At 30.7% G+C, this 22,264-nt stretch overlaps 1 protein-coding gene across 1 annotated transcript; it reads left to right on the forward strand.

The window, feature by feature from the left end:
- Positions 1-162: 162 nt before the first annotated feature.
- On the forward strand, positions 163-21,805 carry LOC124363710 (probable Xaa-Pro aminopeptidase P). Its single transcript, XM_046818973.1, is given in 9 exon segments — positions 163-254; positions 11,452-11,687; positions 14,799-14,978; positions 16,834-16,879; positions 16,882-16,944; positions 17,036-17,149; positions 17,991-18,240; positions 19,515-19,635; positions 21,629-21,805. Coding segments are annotated over 9 exon segments (1,227 nt in total). The 5' UTR covers positions 163-214.
- Positions 21,806-22,264: the final 459 nt, after the last annotated feature.

A 22,264-nucleotide genomic window follows, 5' to 3' on the forward strand; every position in this document is an offset into this window, starting at 1 on the left:
GTTTAAGTTTTCCCAACCTCGTGCCCTAGGGGTACACTAACCCCAGTGTTATTGTCCTGAGACTGAGATATGAGATACAGGAAGATTGTTAACGACTTGGGTTGTCCATTGCCCTGGTGAGACAAACAAAGCACTCACAGTTGTAGTCCAGTGCACTCAGAGTTGTAGTCCAGTGCGCTCAGAGTTGTAGTCCAGTGCACTCACTGTCCTCACCATGGACTGGCTGCTCCACCTCCTGCTGGTCGTCTTTCTTGGTAAGATTCACTTTACAAGAAAATAGTTATTGTTGACAGTAATGTAATTGACAACTACTCATCGTACAATATCAATTTGGACATAATTATAAAAATTGTATTCTATTGAAAATCGCTATTCATTGAATATACATTTTGTATACATTGAATACCATCATAAAAATTACTTACCTAATATACTCGGGACCATAAGAAACCTATGTACCAAGTTTCTCTAGATCTTTCTTACCTCACATGGATGATTATAACGTTATATTAATAGCTTAATTCAAAAGAGTAACATTTTATAAATGTTGAAAATTTTTTTTATATTTAATTTTATTGTATTAAATATTGACATTGATGACACAACTTAACGTTGTTATATACCTATACAATTTATGTTATTGTTTCGTTTGTTTATACATACAGACAGACATCACGATAAACTGATAAACTAAGAGGTTATAATGTGATAAAGTACCCCAATCCTATAGTAAATCTAATCACAAATGCTGTAATAATTGCAGCTTTAGGCATAACACAGATTGATTATTAAAAATACATAAAAAGTTAACAATATTATAATAATTAAAGAGAATAATTTTTAAACAATGGAACTATAACAATAACAATATATTTTAGTAATCAACAAGTTAGCAACAATGATTTAAATAAATACGCAAAATAATCCAAATAATACATAAACACAAACTGATATGTTGCAATTGTTTAAAAAAACTCAGCTCTACCCAGAATTAAAAAACTCGTCAAATAAATATAAAGATTAAAATATAAGTATGATTTCAATTTTTTCTTATTCTTTCTTGCATGAGGGGTGCAAACAATATTGTAACCAAAAAGCTGACTTCTATTCATTAGCAACATTATCTCTTGGACCAAAATTATGAAATGTATAACTAAATAATTTAAGATCTGCCATTTGTTATATTCAAAAAACAAATTGGCTTTTTTTGGAACTCCTATTTTATGAAATGGATGAATTTTTTGGAACTACTGATGAATTAAACAATTATTGGTAATCTTAGGAAATTCTTTTATCAATGTTGTAAAGAGGTTTAAATTAATTTATTGTTTTCTTTTAATTTTTTTTTTATTTAGTGAATTGCTTCTTTTAGAAGTTTGGACAAACTGGTGGATTACATTGAATTGTATACCAATTTGTTCTCAATGTGACAACGTATGACAAATTACCATGCAATCTTTACCAGTAATAAATGAGTATCATTGAAAAAAAAAACAATAGCCACTGTTTTGTTTAGAAATCTTGCTTGCACACCATTTAAATTACAACTGTAACCCACGCCTACTTTATAATATAATTAATTGCATTAATAACGTAGGATTTATAAAATAACTAGGACACAATCTTAGTTGTAGATCCAAATACAGACACCCATGTTCACTGTTCAAAATTTAACAATGTCCAAACGTACATTTTGAGCAACATTCAATAACTAATAGACAATTTTTATGAATAAATAACACAAGTTTTGTAGTGTCAATAAAAAAGGAGATTCTAATGTCAGGTTGAGCATGTCAACCCGCAGTTAATGAACACAGTATATAAAAGAAACAAAGAATGAATGTTTTGCAGAAGTCATTTATACAGCATAATCTCTGATTGGCTCATTTACAAAGCTATAATGTAGAACTGAATCATTAATATTAACAACATAAAGATAAGTTCCTTTTCTTTGTGTTGCCGCAAAGTGATTTCTTCTAGTAGGAATACTTTTTGTTTTACAACCTTCTCTTGTAAACAATGCCTACAATAAAAAAAAGCTTTTTGTTGATGGCCGTGAGTGCAGCACCAACATGAATGAAAATATAAAAACAAAATAACATATTGATCAACTATTGTTTGTTTATTATTTCCGTAGTAAATTGAACTTCTGAAATCTGCAACTTTTTGATATGCTGGTGTCATCTGGAAGGCTTTGCGTTATGGTTTATTGTTTATAATGGATGCTCTTTGTTTGACTCAGGAAATGCTCTCAGTAATAGATGAACCTCAAAATTAACAACAATTATTAAGGAATGCAATACTGATTTTGATAACACTTCAGCAAAAATAAGTTTTATTAGACTTTTTCTTTATTTTTACTTCACAATCGCAACATTTCTTGAATTTTATCCTTAAAAACTACTATTATTAGTATGCTGGAAAAACTCATTAGAAATGTAAAATTTCAAATAGACAATGTCAATTTGTAGGCACATTTTTATTTGTAATGTTTCAGTTATGTGATAAATTCTTATCAATCAATCAATAATATCTTTATTCAAGTCATACATAAAATGTACATGAATGCGTCATTCTTAATAAATAAATTCAAGGTGATTTTATATTAGTTGTACATATATACAATCCTTTTAATGTAAATTATTTTCAAAATCTTAACATAGTTTTTACTTTATACATCTACTTTATACTTAGCATTGTCTAGTAGCTTATAAACAACAATAAATAATGCAAGAAAATATAAATCTAAAAATAAATGCTCTAAAGTTGTTTTCATATTTTCCCAAAATAAAGTCTTTTTGAAAAAATAAAATGTAACGAATGTATTTTTTATGTAAGAACATATTATTGTGTACATACTAGCGAAGGATTGTACAGCTATTGTAGAGAAATATAAATTCATCTTTCATATTTACGCTCTTGCGTTTATAAACATCTCCATACTAAAATTGTACCTGCAATATACTGTATACAATACTACTATAATGTACATCTTCTGACGAAAAGGTGTATAATAATGCATTATTTGGACAAAGTTTATATTTTTGGCAATTTAAACGTTATTTAACTGTGGTGATTATACTTTACTTTTACTGTGGCAACAGATCCAAGGTTGAGTAATCAGTTTATAGTGATACTCATCACATAGGCAACTTTTTTTGTCTCGAGTGTTCTACATTTCCTCAAGATGTACACATACTAAATAGGCTGTAAAATACTTGTAGATAATCAAAAATAGGTATTGATAAAATAAAATTGCCAAAATCAAGTGTCTCATTCTTTGACAATTTGCTATTCAGAGTAGCTCACAGTGTATTAAAAGCCGTCTTTACTGGTGGCCAATTTGATTTGTTGTTATGGGTTTAATCTGTGTGGCAATCTTCCAGTGAAAAACATTGATAAACCTCAAGCACGTTTACAACCTTACTTTTAGTCACATAATTCTAGGATATGTAGATATAATCAATATACTTCAAAATGCTTTTCGATATTTTTATAATTATCCAGAAAAAAATCTCAAACTTTTTTTAAATTCATTATTTAAATATTCAAAATTATTCACCATGCAAAAAAATCTTAAATTTGTATGCGTATTGTATCTTTAAAATAAGTTATCAAAGAAAGTAAACTTAACTGAAGACATCATCATAATGTATTTTTTTGGAATATATTGAATTGTATAATTTCAACATATTGGACACAATTCTCTCTATTTGATGTTCCAAAATAAAGCATTATTCTATTCTATCCTCCACAATGCTATACGGTTAAAATCGTAAAACTGCTCGAGGTTGAATATTGTTCTTATGGAGGAAATAATTCAAGGTCGTTTCACTACAATAATAAATGCAATAACATTTATCTATTACTTTGTTACACAATGCTCATTAAATCTTTTTTTTATAAGCTATCATTCCTATTCACTCTCAATGCCTATTTTAGAATTTTATTATAGAGCTACGTTGCAGCCTTTTTATTCTCAATTCTATTTATTAAAGTTATTAAAAAGTAAAAGTTTTTGTAAATATATAATATGAGAAAATACTGTGGAATGTTATTTTAAAAATACTATGTAAAATAATTAAAACAATTTTTTAAAATAATAATTTATTTTTAAGTCTAAACGTATTTAAAATGTATGTATTTTATTTGTTGTTTTACATGTTTTTATGTTGTAATTTAATCTTGGTTTTTGGAAGTTTTTAAATAAATACAAGAGTTTAATTTTCAATCATTAATTGTTCAACATGGGGCTCATTGACTAACATTCTTTGTTTGAAGTTTTTGCTTGACAATGGAAGGATTTTGAAGGAAACAGGATTTTTCCGGACATTTGCCAACATTCAGTGATACAAAAAAATCAGTAACACTACATTTCAAGATCTGCAATCTGATCTCTTCCTAAGATGAATGACAAACCAACACAATCCAGGTTAAAGTAAACAACATATCAGAGCGTTTTGACACGCATGAGGCAGGAATCACAACCACCATGCTGTGTGTCAACTTCACCAATTCTAAAACATGCACTTATTAAAAATAAAACACAAAACTAATTATTTAAACTGAACTACAGAAATACAGTTCACAATATGTCTGCATTTGCCAACCAACCACATAGGACTTAGTCTCGAAATGTAGTGTTACTGATTTTTTGTATCACTGAACAATGGCAAATGTCCGGAAAAATCCCGTTTCCTTGACTAACATGATAATCAGTTTATTATGCATCTAAATTTACCCCTACTAATTATAGAACACAATTTTAACCCTTAAACTGCCACACCAAAATTATTGACAACATTATCACTGTTTTTCATATGTCTGCTAAGGGATATGGTAGTTAAAATTGTTTATGGTTGGAGATACAAATAGTGATAATCTGACATGTTCCTTAAAAATATAGTTGCATCCAGCGGTGTAAGTAGATATGGTGGAAAGGGGTGATTTAATATGAATGTTGAGTTTGGCTCCAGTTCACCTTCCTCTTAATGTAACTTCTGGAATCTGATGCTGTTATAGACTCATAATTCTTGGAATCTGGAGTCATGTTCATCTGAAGAGATCGAAAAGAGTCGACAATGAACAATTTAAATAGTTTTGACCCCTTAAAAATTTCAGTGTTAGTTAATTTCACTCAGGGACCTGAATTTCAGGTGAAATCTTGACCCTGTATAAGTTGTCAATGGAGCATATTAATTTGTGTACAATTTGACTTTTAGGTCTAATTAAGAAAAATATAACAAAATCAAATTTAGTAGATTTTTATTAGAGTGACACATGTTATTTTTAATGTTAAAACTGTTTAGTAGAGTTTTAAAAATAACACTTCTAGGGAGTAAATGTTTGAGAACTAAAGCAAGAAGTAACATACAAGTTACAAATCTACATTCAACAAAATATAAGATTTGTTTCCTGTACGTAAAAAGTGTATATCATTAATAATTTTAACTTTCCTCATAATTTTGTTAAATTTATTTTACAATATTGACCTGTAGTTGACTGTGATTAACTTTTGTTTTAATACATCGTTGGATGCTAGCTGGTATTCAAACTCAACTGAGTTGCCTACTTTTATAATGTTACATATAAACAACTGATCAAATCTCTTTTGTTTACGATTAAATATCAAATCTAAGGCATCATTATAATCCACTCCAAAGACAATAACTTTTGTCTGTCCTTGTACTTTATGGTAAACAACTTATTTGCTTAACAACAATTTATACTCTTGCTGCCAGATGGCTTGAGATTATCCATATTTAACTAATTTCTCTTTGGGTTTTCCTGTAATCATAATAACAAGTATTTGTCATTGACATCAAGACATAAAATCAAAACTAGTATATTTGAGGTTACAATACTTTTATTTGTTTTAACTTAATATTTAAAACTTGTGAAACAAATGTAAATATTTGCAATAATTGTACAACAAAAATCTATATACATAGAAAGAATACATAGAAAGACATTATTCTGACAGATAAGTAGCCTTCCAAAGGCTGTTCTTTTGCTGTGTTCGTTAACCCTCAAACTAGCAGTCATTTTTACCTCATATTGTAGGCAATTTTTCAGTGATTTGTGCTTTATACATTTTGTACCTATATTATTTAAACAGGTTGAATATTAAAAAACAATTATCTTTACTGACTGAAAGTTTGGTTTTTTAGACCTAAGAAAGGTACTAGTCTAGCCATTTCTGAATATTTTAAAAGCTGTATTTATGGTCTGGACAGCAATAAGAAAGTAATTGGTGCCTTTTATGACATGTCAAAAGCATTTGATACAATCTCACATGACAAACTGCTATATAAACTTAAATTTTATGGTTTTGATAGTTTTGCAGTTAAGTTTGTAGGGTCTTACTTGTCTGAAAGGCTACAAGCAGTTATTATGAAGGCCACTTTTCTCAATACTTAAATGTAAGAACTGGTGTCCCACAGGGTTCAATCCTGGGCCCAGTATTTTTTATTACCTGCATAAATGATTTACCTGATGCTGTTGCTACTAACAATACGAGCTCTTATATGTTTGCTGATGACCTAGCTGTACAAGAGTGTAATAATATTTTATTTGCTAATGATGTTCTTTCTAACATTAGTGACACTATCGAGGACTGGTCAGCTGCCAATTCACTCTGTCTTTATAAAGATAAAACCCAGACTCTAGAATTTTGTTTAAAACCGTCTAGATAACAGAATGTTGACTATGTTAAATTCTTAGGAGTTATTCTTCAGAGTAACTTCAAATGAGATAGGCACGTTGAAATGTTATGCAATAAAGTGTCTAAGGGTATTTTTATATTAATTAGGCTAAGATATATTGTAACTACAAACATCCTCATTACTGTCTACTATGCCTACCTTCATAGTTTCTTATCTAATGGAATTATTGTATGGGGCAATGATTGTAACACAAAAAAATGATTAATTTTTCAAAAACGTGCTATTAGGATTATAGCTAATGTAAACATAAGGACTCACTGTAAACCTTTATTTAAAAAGTATGGTATTCTTACACTTTATATTTTAGACTGTCTATTGTATACAAAAAGAAATTTACATGCCATACCTACAAATAGATCTGTACATAACCATATGACTAGAAACTCAAATTCTCTTAGAATATCTCAATGTAGTCTTAAAACCACTTTAAATTGTTTTGCCGAAACAGGAATTAAACTCTACAACTCTCTTCCTTCTCATCTTAAATCTCTTGAAATTAATTGTTTCAAGAAAAGTGTAAAAAAGCTATTGATTAATATCAGCCCATATGACATCAGTGATTATTATGCTGTAATTGGATAGACACTTGTTACTAAGCATATTCAATGTATATCATAGATGGTTCATGCTGAATTTGTTTCTGACACTGCTATACATTGTAAAGATGTTCACGCAATAAAGAATTTGAATTGAATTTGAATTTGTAAAAAATACATCTTTACTGTAAACCTATAAGTTATATGTAATACATCATTTTTTAAGGAAAATGTGGAGATAATTATGGTATAAATACATTATACATAATCCATAAAAAATACTACACTAAAAAATGTTTTTTTGAAACATGGTGGGACTGCCCTTGTAAAAAAAATGTTTTTTTTGAAACATGGTGGGACTGCCCTGGTAAAGTGTGATAATATTAGAATCTGAGACAGCCAATATATTCTTCATTTTATCTAGTTTCAGAATATATAATGCTATTCAGGTTCTCTTTGAAGAAAAATTGTATATATTGTAATAACCACATATAGTACACAAAGGGCTAAATTTTGTTACTATGGATACAATTATTTTCAAAATTTTACAAAAAATATATAGTTTTAACACTAAATATTTCTAAAATATACCAAAATTTAGAGAATTATACACACTACAGAACAATAAATAAATAAGAACCAATTTCCAATTTTTCTTATTTTTGAAAAGTATTGAGACATACCTAAATTTGTTACTATGGATACAATTATTTTCAAAAATTAACAAAAAATATATAATTTTAACACCACATATTTCTAAAATATACCAAACTTTAGCATAGTATATTCTAAAACAAAGCTATAACAAGCTATAAACCAACATAATAAACCATAGCCATGATATATCACCGACTTTAATTTAGCTAGTTGGACGAGTTTTCTGGCTAGTTTTATGACGTTACTGTGATATCATTGTTGCCAAAACGGCAAAATAAATCTCACCATTGAAATCAGTAATTCTTTCTGTTTGAAATGGTATACAAATAGTGGTGGTATTGTTGATTTATAAACTATGAACACATGCATGTCAGGTCGACATTATAATGTCAATTGCCACCCATAAATCAATTCAGATCGACATAATGTTGATTGCTATTTTTAGGGTTAAGTTCTTTCTACAAAGGGTCATTTTTCCACTATTGTGTTTACAAAGGGTGAAAATTATATCAGCTGATTAAGTGGCTACAATTTATCACTCATATTTTTATCATTATGATTAATTCATTTCTGACTGTAAAAGTGCTCCTTTTGAAAAATGTTTATTTTGATATTCATTATGCATTTGCCTCTAAGCCTAATTTGGGTAAAAGTCAGTTGATTTGTTTGGTCCCTTGGATGCAAATGAAAACAACATTTTTTAGCAAAAAAGGATATTTCTGTTGATGTAACACATTTAATATCTTTAACTATTGGAATACATGTTTTTGGTATGTGTATATACATCTTAATGGCCATAACTAAAATTCTTTGTTTTTTCGTATTATTGACAATTCAAACTTATTGTAGATATTATTTATGTTCATTAAAATTAAATCCTTTACATTTGATCAATTATTAGTTTTGATAATCTAACAAATCTTTATTAAACAAATGTATTCATTATTACATTATTTTATTACATACACTTCCTATATAATAAATGGTATTGTTCTAAAAAGTATATTATATGTGATTAAACGAAGTATACAACGTATATGAACCATTTGTTTGTTTCTTTACAATTTAACACAATTAAAATAAACATTTTTGCAATTTTCTGATTGAATTCAAACAGCTTATTCTTTAAGTACCATAGTTATACTTAATAGTGTCATAGTACGAAAGATAGATATATATGTAACACATTGTAAGTTATTGTAACTTTTATATGAATTTATACATATTTCTTACTGAAGACAGTTATATTTAAGACTCATTCTGCTGATTTAAAAAGTCTTCCTTCAAAAAATTGAAATTTAAGTATAGGCAGTGAGTGTTTTAAAGAATTCTTCTCGTGGAATTATCGTATGGTTTTTAGAAGGCAACTTTTGAATCACTTTTCTTTTAACTGCTGTAATTATTGCTATTATAATTTAGCTAGAAATTTGTAAAACTTTCTGTATTCCAATTGTTAATGCTTTTGCTTCTAAACAGCAAAGTGTCTGATATTGTGACAATCACATAAGTATGTTACTGTAGAGTCTGTTAGTAACTGAGTTACATTTTGTTAGTGGTAGATAAAAATACACACAAAATAACAAACCGAACTATTTGACGGTTGGATAGATTTTTTCTAAAGTTCTCAAAGCCAATTATATTAGCTTTCTGGCTGAGCATTAGTGAAGCCTATCACTTGAGAGGATGGAAGATTTCATTTCCGTCTGTGCGTCTGTCTGTCTGTCTGCACAATACCTCTAAAACGAACTGAACTATAGACTTGAAACAATAGACAAAAATATAAATGTATCATGTGGAAAAATATTTCGAGAAGTTAAAATTTACATAAATCTTTATTTTACATAGACAAGAATGAGTTGTGTGATTGTGCATGACGAATCATGGAATTTACCTGAGCGTCATTGAAGCCTGTCACTTAGTAGGCTGACAAAATTTCTCGTTTATCTACCGGGATGTGTAAAAATATTTTCCTGTATGACTGTCTGTCTGTCTATTTGTCAACAGGACATAACGAGAATGAAATGAGCGATAGACTTGAAGTTTTGCGTGCAACTTCAGCGAACCCTGTTACAAGAACATTTTGGCTCCTATCTTGCAGAATAATTATAGTCTTTGCATGTCTACCCGTAATATGTACGAGGGTCAGTCAAATATAAACAGGACTTTTATTACTATACCCAACGTCCAGGTTGTAGCAGGTAGCCATGTTGCAGTAGTGGTAGGGGGCAGCCTGGGGGAGGGGGAAAGCTGCAACAATGCGTTCTCACTGCTGTTTTGTTTGTCATTGTAGCCATGTCTGAACAAGAGGTTGTACCTGCAGTTGCGCAATGAATTATTGTTAAGTTCTTGACAAACGAAGGTGTTAAACCAAGTGAAATTTTTGTTAGACTGAAAACAAACACTGACAACTCAGTTTGGGGTTAAGACTTTATCACGTTCTCAAGTGTACGATTGGGTTAAAAAGTTCAAAGGCGGACGTGAAACAGTTGAAAATGAAAGTCACAATAGGCGTCCAAGGACCAGTTTGACTAATGAGAACATTTGTGCTGTTCGTGAACTTCTTGAAAATGTTCGACGCTTAACGATAGATGAAATTGCCAGTGAAGTGGAAATTAGTCATGGTAGTGTGCATTCCATCGTCACAGAGCATCTGGGTTTTCGGAAAATTTGTGCAAGATGGGTCCCTCGGCTTCTGACTCTCGATCAAAAACAAACCCGGAGAGACATTTGCCAAAGGCTTTTGAATCGGCTTGAGAGAGAGGGGAATGGTTTTTTAAATCGCATAATAACCTGTGATGAAACGTGGGTCCATCACTACACTCCTGAATCCAAAATGGCGTCAATGGAGTGGCGAAGGAAAGACGAAACTCGCCCTGTAAAAGCCAAAACACGGTTGTCTGCTGGGAAAGTTCTTGCCACCATCTTTTTTGACTGCAAAGGCGTTTTTTTTATTGACTTTTTACACGAACGTCGTACTGTGAACGCTGCTTATTACTGTCAACTTCTTGAGCAAGCAAAAGCAGCCTTTCTGAACAAAAGGCGTAATCAGCCAATCAGAGATGTCATTTTGCTTCATGACAATGCTAGGCCTCACACATCTGCCTTGACCCAAGAGAAATTACGCCAAATTCATTGGGAAACATTGAAACATCCTCCCTACAGCCCAGATTTGTCTCCATGTGACTTTCACCTCTTTGGTCCTCTCAAAGAAGCACTTGGTGGAAACCGTTTTGGAAGTGATGAGGAAGTACAGGAATTTGTGTGCAATTGGTTCAAAACACAACCTCAAATCTTTTATGAAGAAGGGATCCATAAGCTATCCTCACGCTGGGAAAAGTGTGTGAGAGTTGAGGGAGACTATGTAGAAAAGCAGTAACATGTAATCATTGTATTGTTTAGCTTTAATAAACTTATAAGTTAAAAGTCTTGTTCATATTTGACTGACCCTCGTAGTAGATAGTATAGTTATCTCTACCCTTTTATAGTAACTCAATATTTTTGTATGTGTACATCTCACTATTTTTTTATCGCAGCTCAAAGAGCTTTGACCATGACGGCACCACAACCACCCCACCCTCAGTTGAGGGTTTTCCTCACAGATGGCAAATTCGTCGGTGTGACCCTATCCGAGAGAACAGGCTGTGTCGGTGATCTCCAGATAAAACCTCCTAGCAGAGTTTCCTCCACGGCAAAGCTCACCAAGCTACGGGAAATGATGGTGTCAAAGAATATATCAGCATATATTATACCGAATTCTGACGATCATCAGGTAACGTTATTGTACATAGTGTCTCATCTATCATATCAATATCAAACGATATCATCAATATGAAACCAGAAACAGAAGCAACCATACCTACCCATAGGCTAACATTCTTTGAAAAAAAGCATTTTATGTATGCATGAAATGTTCTAATAAATTGCCTTGTGATTTAAAAAATGTTAGCAGTATAAATTTTAAATAAATTAAAAAAGTACATGTTGTTAAAACCTCTATATTCAACAGGTGAATTTTTTAAATAAAAATAATGATTATTTTCTGCTTAATTATAAAAATTGCTATAGTTACTCAGATATAAGTATGAAATGATAACAAAAATGAATTGATTGTCAATACAGTATTTTATTATAAACTGTTAACAAATGTATATTTTTATAATTTTAAGTGTTTTGCTATTTATTTATTGTATGTAATGTTTTTATTTAAATTTTAGGTAAGTAACTCATCTTATCTTAATTGTAAAAGAATGCTAAATTGTAATAATCATAATATATAATCAGTAATACTCATCAATGTATTTCTTTTTTTTATAATATTTTTATATCAAATCTGAACCAGGTGAAATTTGTTGTATATAACTTGTACATCATTTCTTTGTTTGAAGGTTATTTTTGACGATGGAAGGATTGTGAAGGAAACAGGATTTTTCCGGACATTTGCCATCGTTCAGTGAAACAAGAAATCAGTAACACTACGTTTCGAGATCTGCAATCTCTGAAGAAGAGATCAGATTGCAGATCTCGAAACGTACTGTTACTGATTTCTTGTTTCACTGAACGATGGCAAATGTCCCGAAAAATCCTGTTTCCTTGTACATCGTGCTAAACTAACTTTTATTAGATGTAGAATATCTAACATTGACACCATTTTTTTTTATATGAATATGCAACATATGAATACCGATTATTTTCATTTAATCTATTTTGCAGTTTCTTATAAGGTAATTTGTTCATCAACAACTGGCTTGACTATGACTATATGTAAAATAAAACAAATGTCCATGTGGAATTGAAAAACGACTAAGACTTATAAAACCCAACAACAATGTAAAGTGGAGAGGTAAAGTCAATCTGTAACAATCTTCCTCCTTGGTTGGTCACCAGAGGGTTATCTAAGATAAGACATTATATCAATAAGCCATTAAAAGAGTATTAGTACTGATTGCTATTTCCTGAACTTTGTCAATCTCAAGCTTGATATTGTTGAAATCATATTTAGCCTAAAACCTAATAGTTTCATTGTTATAAAAACATTGAATTATTGACTTTAAATAGTTTGTTAAAACAAATCAGTTTAAAAAAAACAATAATTTATTAGAATAAACTAATTTTGTAGTCTTTTAATAGTGAGATCTTCTGTTTTCAGGAAAAAATAATCAGGTCCACATAACTGAAACAAAATTATTGTTATTGTAGAATAGGGCATATCTAATTTATTAATATGTTCAATATGTACATATCTTTATTCACAAGTTTTGAGAACTTCTTCATCAAAAGTTATAGCAATCGTATTGTGTAGACCTCTGGAAAGGAAATCACACTCAAACTGAATCTTGAATGTTGGCTGTAATACTTTTTGTACCAAGCTGGAATTTGTGGCTAGGGCGGATCCAATACTGATTTTTGGGAGGGGCTACCTTGGTTTTAGTTTAAAAATATTGTGGAAAGAAATTTACTCAAGTTAAAGTTTAGTTCATTAAGTTATTTTTTTTATGGTTACAACACAAGAGATTAAGTAATTTCATTATAATGTATTTTTTCAAAATATCGGTGGGGCCCTCCTCTGGACCCGCCACTGATTTCTGGCGGACTTGTAATGTGGCTTATTGGGATTTAAACATGGAAGCTTAAGAGTTCAAATTTCACTCCTACCATAAGTCCACCATTGAAAGACTTTGGACCTTGTTATAAAATTATACCAGTAATAAAAATATGATGGAGAGTTAATTTTGCCTTTTCTACTAATACAGTGAAAGCTAAAATTTCTATGGTTTGGACTCTACATCTGAAAGATTTTAGCCAATTTGTGTGCATAAGAGGTGGCATAAAAGCACTTTCACATTTACTTTTTTATTATATATGATTTTGAAAGATCCTGAGATCAGTTTACATAACTGTCCCTTAGAGTATAGTAATTTTAATAATCTGCGTATAAAACTTGTCTATGAAAAATATGCTACAAGTACACAGGAGCAAATTGTACTTTTTAAGCATATAAATAAAGAGTTAGTTTATATTTAAAACTAAAATGTGTCTAATGATAGAACAGCATATATTGATTGTACTACAAATTTTAAAATTTGGTCTCAGGATATATTCCCAAAGATATTTTATATATATATATATATTTTTTTTGGATGCAGAGGTGTATGTATTTGAATTATATAAAAAAAAAATAGAATAAAAGACTAACAGATCTTAAGGTCATGTTGAGAAATATAATAGAAGAATATAAGATGAGCTGCCAAGCTGTTAATACTGTTAGTTACAAAAATATTACAAAATTATGCAAAAAGAAGAGAATAGAGTCAATGGGTAGGCAAGCTTAGATTTTAGACAACAGGATTTTAGGAGCTTAGATGACACCTCATCTATTCCAGCTGACATTTTGTTTTTGAGAGACGTGACAACTCTTTTTATTTCAATTACTGTAGCAGGATACGAAAACAAGTTTGGAATCCCATAATATGATGTTTGTATAATTCTGTTCAATTTTGGATTGGATGCGAGGGCATTGTCGGCTAATTTTGTAAAAGTGGCAGACCATCGAGGGTTCAACTTATTGCATGTAAAAATGTTGGTATTCACTTGGTTGTTGGTCCTTCTTGGCCTGAACCTCAACTTTATATAATTGGATCATAGATTAATGACATACTCGATAATAGTTCTTAGTTAATCTTATTTATAGAACAAGAACACCTCTACAAACTAGAGCTGCTACAATTAAAAGGTTACATATCATATGTATTTCATAATTCATCCTTCAGCTAAATTAATTTAGATAACGTAAAACTCTGTGTAATTATTTTTTTATTAATCCAGACTTAACTTCTGTATTAATGAGTATTGCTTTCCTGTGACAAAAAATCAATTTTTCCAGAGTGAGTTTGTCAGTTTACCTGACCGGAGGAGGGAGTACATGACAGGGTTCAGCGGCAGTAACGGGGATGCAGTGGTGACTCTGAATTCGGCTGCACTGTGGACTGATAGCCGATACTACCTCCAGGCCGACGAGCAGATGGACTGTAACTGGCTCCTGATGAAGAGTGGGGACAGAGCTGTGAGTTCTCCTAATACATTTTTTCATTCTTAAAAAACAAAAATCCATCAAGTGTTTTTGCAATTTACAAAAACATTAATTTTGAAATTTTTTTTGAAGTCCATTTATAATGCTCGAAATAGGACCTTTTTAGGGTTGAGAAAATTATTGGCTAATTAGGTGAACGTATAAAAAGCATGTATAATTTATTGAAGAGAATAAAGATCACTGGCCTCAAAACATATCCTTGTGGAACACCTTGACAAAAAAGTTGAGAACTGGATCTTGCAAGTTTATATATTCCATTTTCTGTGTGTTGTAGCTTAACTAACTGTCTCTGTCCTTCAAGATTAGTCATTAGTCATTCTTTATTTGCACATCACATATTATATGGAGTACAAGGTACACAATACAGGTGCATCGTCAAAGACATAAAATATAAACTATACTAACTAAAGCTAAAATACATGTAGTATATCAATCTGCACTTACAACAGCCTATAATATAATATGCTAACAGATAATATAATACAAATGAATAAAAAATATGAGTTAAAATATTAAAACCTATCAAAAACAGGAGTGTGCAGCGAATTAGTTCCAGCTATCAATTATTTCCAGGTACTCATCCAAGGAGTAATATGCCTCCTTCACCAACTTATCATTTACATCCTTTAACATTTGTTTCTCATTTAGGCAAGCGATATCTTTGCAGTTCCTGTTACTCCCAGATTTTCCAATTTTTGAATAATATGATCATGGCTGAGGTATTCAAATGCCTCACTAAAGTCAAGAAATATTTTGGCGTCAATTTTTCTCTTTTAAGCTGTCTATAAGAGTTTCAACCATTTTGATGATTGCATAGGTAGATCTTCCTATACTTGGTGCTGAAATTTAGATCTGGTGTGGAACCTGATATTTAAACACTGTGATGTTCGATAGTTGCAGTTTTAAATTTTAGTTCTATTAATATAATGTGTTTGGTACCTATGGTTACAATAGCAATCATTTATGCAATGTGTTACTAATACCAGACACTGTCACTCTTTAACCAAAGAATTTTGCTAGCAGATGTTAACGTAACGTCTAAGGGTAAATTTAGTGTTAGTTTATAAAAGAAAGATTGTGGAAAAAAGAAAGCAATGCATGAAATGGTTATCATCAAATGCTTTGTTGATTCCTTACAATGTGTGATTACTTGAAAAGTTTCTCTGTTTTCTCTCTCTTAATTTTTGTGTTTATAACTTTGCTGTCAGATTGTGAGAGGCAGTTGTAGGTTGATTGAAAATTAAATGTTGAGTATTAAATACATTCTTGTTTATGATTTGACGGATTTCTTTGATAAAGGTACTGTTAGAATGGGTATAAAAATGGCTAAATAGATGGTATCCTATGCATTTTTACGGCTATACCGGTTTTTTGTTGTTTGACTTTAAAAATTTGTAACAGACGCCATTTTGAAACGAGTTAAAGAATTTTGTTAATATTTAATTTTCAGAAAGGTTTATGAAAGCTTAATACAATTCTCTAGTTATATAACTTTATCTTAACTGGTTCAAAAGATACAATTTTTTAAATAAAAAAAACACATACAGACAGGTTTTAGTACATACCTTCAGTTGAACTTTTTTTGCTCATTTTTATGTGTAGAACAAAATTCCAAAGTATTAGAACAGTTTTACTGAACACCCTGTATACAACACTTTGTAAGTACTATATTTAATATCCAATTAAAAACGTTTACCTATTTCTTTAATGACCATACACAGTGATATTTTTAAGATTTTTATTTAATGACAGACTCTTGATAGTGATAGTGATGTATATTGAACATCCATTGTTTTGGATTGAACTTATTTAATTGTTTTCGTTTAAGGTCCCATCTATTCCAGAATGGCTCTCTACTGAATTGAAACCTGGCACAACGTGTCTGTGGATAGCAAAAAAGTGACTTTCAGTGAGTGGAAAATGTATCAAGACTACCTTGGTAAGTTCCTTCCTTTTGATCAGAAAATATTGGTTTGATTCTTTCACACTGTCATTGAAAATCATACTACAGTATATTCAATTTTTTACAGCCAAATTCCAGATATATGTACTACCATCAGTTGAAAATCTGGTTGATAATATCTGGGAAAACCGACCATCCTACCCTCCTGAGCCACTGAGAGTACACGAAGAAAGATTTACAGGTAACTCTCCAACAATAATTCTGTAACGGATTTGAGTTAATAATAAATCATTATGTGAGAACAATATTACTACCTCTGATAAAGCCCTAATGTGATGATGAAAAATACTCACATCCGTCTAAAACTAGCTCTTGATGTCAATTTTAAAGACAAAAGTTATTTTTAACTAGAACACTTTTTATATTATTTTTATTAGAGAAAACACTTAATGTATAAAAAAGATAACATAGCGTAAAGGTTAAGGTAAGTAAAGTTAGCACGATGGTACTCTGCCAGTGGTTTGACTAGGACTGTTTTTTGAGGTGGGATGAAACTGAATTAAGTACATACCACACCAGGGGGTGGGATTAGTATAGGATAAATCTCAGTAAATCCAAATATGAATAAATGTAATAAGCCTAATTGAAAATAAAATATTTAACTGTTATATTTCAAACAAGTTGGATCACCGCTATATAAATATTTAGAGTTTGTTTTAAGGATTATTGAAGAGGATTCTAGCCCTCTCATCCCCACCGTAGTTACGCCACTGTTGTAAACTTTAAAAAGATTTTTAACTACTGGTAACTAAAGAGTTTTAGTAATTTCGATAAGGGCTAAACTATAGGGCTAAAAGTATATGTATAGGAGAAAATAAAGAAATCATGAAAATAGTATTTGGTTCATAAACATTAAAGGCAAAGGATATATGTGTTGTCTGAAAAATAACTTATAAAAACTATGTAAACATTTCAGGCGTAGTTCTGGCTGAAATGTCATATCCTAAAATTGTAAGTTAAATCATTATAAATAGTTGTATTCTTTTGCAAATAATTTCATCTCTATTAAACACTGAATGCAGGCGAGAGTTGGCAAAGCAAGTTGGCAAGACTACGACAGAAGATGAGCTACGTGGGTGCAGACATGATCGTGTTGTCAGCCCTGGATGAGATTGCTTGGTTGCTCAACCTGCGTGGTGGGGACATTCCTTACACACCAGTGTTCCGCTCTTACTTCATTGCTGGACCCAACTGGGCCACTCTCTACTTACCTCCGGAGAAGGTCACACCTGCCATCAGGAGTCACCTGTACTCGCCTACTGATGCTGTTACGTAAGAAAACGTTTTATATCAGTCAGAAATACGTACTATCTTCCATTTTATAACCCCTTTAGGATGAACAGACATTTTATAGTCACAAAGTTTGAAATCCAAGAAGATGATGTAAGCTATATAAGTAGCCTGCACAAGTCTTGCAAAAAAAAGTGTGATATCGTAGCCCAGTTCTTTGTTTTAATGTTTATGAATCACTATACACCGAGAAATCATGATTTTCTATGCTACGTTTCGAGATCTCCAATCTGGTCTCTTCATCATGAGAATGACTAACCTAGTACATAGCTACAATCTAAGTTACAGTAAACAAAATATATCAGAACGTTGTGACACACGAGTCAGAAATTACAACGACTATGCTGTCTGTCAACTTTATTAATTCTAAAACATGCACTTATTAAAACAAACACAAAACTATTTATTAAAACTAAACTACAGAAATACAGGTCACAATAGGTCTGCAATCACCGACCAACCACCTAAGACTTAGTCTCGAAACGTAGTGTTACTGATTTTTTGTATCACTGAACAATGGTAAATATCTGGAAAAATCCTGTTTCCTCCACAATCCTTCCATTGTTAAAAACAAACTTCAAACAAAGAATTAACTTATATCTTATGAGTTTTCTAAGAATATTATTGCAGTCACGTTGTAATATAGGTCATCTATATCTTTTTCACATCATGTAACATCAAGTCACTCCAGCTGTGTTGTCATAAAGGCGATTGTGTTGAGTATTTTTGTGTAATTGTGTTTTTATCTTTATTTTCCAACTAATCAACATCAAACTTTGTGTACTTTTGTAGAAAATAAAGTAAGAAACTGAACAATTTTGTTTCCGAGAGATGTTTTGTTCTTATAGTAACCTAAAAATAATGAAAACATTTTTAAAAGTACAGTAAAATGTTTTTTTTTTTTTAACCCAATCATTATTATTAAATAATGTTATATTGTAGACAATTTATTATGAATAATAGGAAACAAAATATATGTATGTCTTTTTTAATACTATAGTTATAATATATTTATAAAACGTTTTCATTTTCTCTATTTTCACCTTCGTCTTTTTCAAGACATCCTTCAGAAAAAAGTAGTTACATGAAAAGTATGTACCAGAAACAATAACAAAAAATTTTCACCATCCTAAATGGGTTAAATTAACTTGTCTTTTCTCAGACCTTACAAATGTTAACTAAATATTTGTCACTTTTTTGAAACAATAAATTATAATATTATTAATTAGCATTGACTAACGTCTGTATGTCTTCAGTATAATGTACTATGACTGGATCTGGTATGAATTGGCAGAGAAATCCAAGAAAGCCACGAGGGTGTTGGTGCCGAGTAGTATCAGCTACTCTAAAGGTGCGAGCTTTCTAGTTCAGCAGCTGGTAAGTGATTACATATAATTTATTATCATTAATTTATAGTAGTGCAGTCCCTGTTTTTGGCATACTTAACACGTTCACGACGTCAGTGTTTTTCTGGACTTTTTTATTTGTCATAGAATTTTTCAATAATAATGGTAAAAAACCGTAAATGGTTTTTTTACGTAAAATGTCTAAGAATAACGAGAAAAGTAAGTAGGCTTCGCAATTTTGCACAAAAACAATGATTTCATTATGTTTTTTTTTTCAATTTTTCACCGTGTACCACAAGGGGTGCATAAAAAACTAATTAACTTTATAAATTAAGCAATCGTGTGTCTGATGGTTGGTACATGATAGTCAGGTATTTATTTAAGTGCGGGATCAAATTTAGAAAAAAACCACCAAGACAGGCAAACAATAAAAACATAGTAACGAAATACGTAGCAATATGTACCCCATTGAGCGCATGACGCTCTTTACAAAAATCCGGTGTGTACCCGTTAGGGTAAATGACAGCAGTTGTGAAAGATTGTGTGTACCCGATGGGGTACAGGTCATCGTGAACATGTTAATTAGACCCACTTACAGATTTAACCATGGCTTTTGACGTATCTATTTCATAAAAAGAATACATCTACACAATTTGTTTGTGTATACACCCAATTACTTCAAAGCATATTTAATAACAAATATAAAAAACTCATATTAGTTCTTCAATTCATATTAACACCTTCACTGCGAGACAAGTAATGTACCAACTTTAGGAGAAGTTCAAAAGATCCATAGGAAACCAAAGATAATCGAGACCAATAGAAATGGATACAAAGACTGAAGAACATTTTGGGTTATTTTTGTGAACATCTACTCTATTAATAGAAATAATGCATGTACAAAACCAAAAAGGAAACCAATATGGCAGTCTATGGAATTAAGAATGTTTATTTTTTTCCATTGTCTTGAAATGTCATAGTTAAACCACTGTGTTCCATTATATGTACAAGGACAAAAAATAGTGTCACTTTAGTAAAACTCAATACTGATATTAATTTAAATATATAATTTGTTTTAATGGTAACATGAGTTTATTTAATAATATTATAATATCTTACATCTTTACAATTTCTCATCTATTCTTCTTAAAATTAATTAATACATTTTTATACTAAAAGTTCCTCAAAAGAATACAAAGATAATTTAGTTAAATAATCCTGTACTTCTTTTTAAAATCTTATCAGACCTGTTTCAATTATAAATTTTGTTGGTAAATTATATAAATATCTCACACTTCTGTAATATGTTTCCTTTTTATACAATTCAAGATTGTGTTGACTGATACAGTATGTAGGTTAAAACTAGTATTATATGTATATGTATTACTTTTTAGTATAGGATCAAAAAAATGGTTTTACATAAATTATTGAATCAAATATGTGTAATCAATATACTGTAAAAAGGCCAAGTTCAGAAAAAAATATGTTTAACAGAATCTGTATATCTTAAATATTTCATAACTCTCAAAGAATATTTTTTAGGACCAATAACCTATCTAAATTGCTTATCATTGTTGCTGCATAAATGCTTATTCCTTAAACTAAATGTGAGTGGATTAATGAGAAATATATTAATTTGAATGTATTTGCCACTTTGTTGCAGTGCATATATACCAGTAAAAATTGTATTAGTAATAAGATCTACATGTTTATCCTAATCTAAATTCTTATCTATTATAAGTTTTAGAAAATTTGTGTAGTCTACTTGTTTAAGTCTATCATTGTCTAGAAAACTGTCAGGGTTGAAATTTGTTCTGGATTGTTTCATAGAAAAATAGATATAATTGGATTTGCCTGAATTTAATAAAAGATTTCTTGTAAAAAAAATCCTACCCCACCAATATATGATGAAATTTCAATATTTTCATGTCTATTTTCAATGTGTTTTAGAAATGTTTAATGCTAAAAACATTACCATTGGTGACAAGTTTATGTACGCTTCTACAAATTTATTGCCTTTTCAGGTGCCTCCTGAAAAACTGGTATCAGTGCCTTCCCCAGTGATAAATATGAAAGCATACAAGAACAGTGTGGAAGCTGAAGGCATGAGGAATGCTCACATCCGAGACGCTGTGGCTTTGTGTCAACTCTGGAGTGATCTGGAGGAGGGGGTGAGTCAGATTATTGATAGTAGACTGTAAAAAATATGCAACATACAGTACATGTATAAATAGAAAGATGAATAGATAAGCTATATATGCTTCAGGAAGCTGTTGGTAATTGAATTGAATATTTATTTCTAAGAAAATCATGTTTTAAACGGCTGAAATGCAATCATGGAAATTTACCTACACTGATTTATTGTTTAACACAATACAAAGGTCTGTGTGACAGAAGGCTAACTATAAATTTGACATGTAATTAGAAGGTATTTGCTTCAAGCAAAGTTAGTCTCCATAGCTCTATGGATCATCCCACACTAAGAAGGCATTTGCTTCAAACAAAGTTATTATCTACTAGCTGTTTCCCGCGGCTTCGCACGCGTCTCTTAAGCTTTGCTCGTATATTTCTTTGCCTTCAAATAGTGTTTGGCTATTTAATATACGTAACTGTGTGGTAATTGCAGTTTATAATCTGCAGGCGCTTTGATAACTTTTATA

Source organism: Homalodisca vitripennis, chromosome 5, assembly GCF_021130785.1.
Source record: "Homalodisca vitripennis isolate AUS2020 chromosome 5, UT_GWSS_2.1, whole genome shotgun sequence".
NCBI classification, from domain to species: domain Eukaryota; kingdom Metazoa; phylum Arthropoda; class Insecta; order Hemiptera; family Cicadellidae; genus Homalodisca; species Homalodisca vitripennis.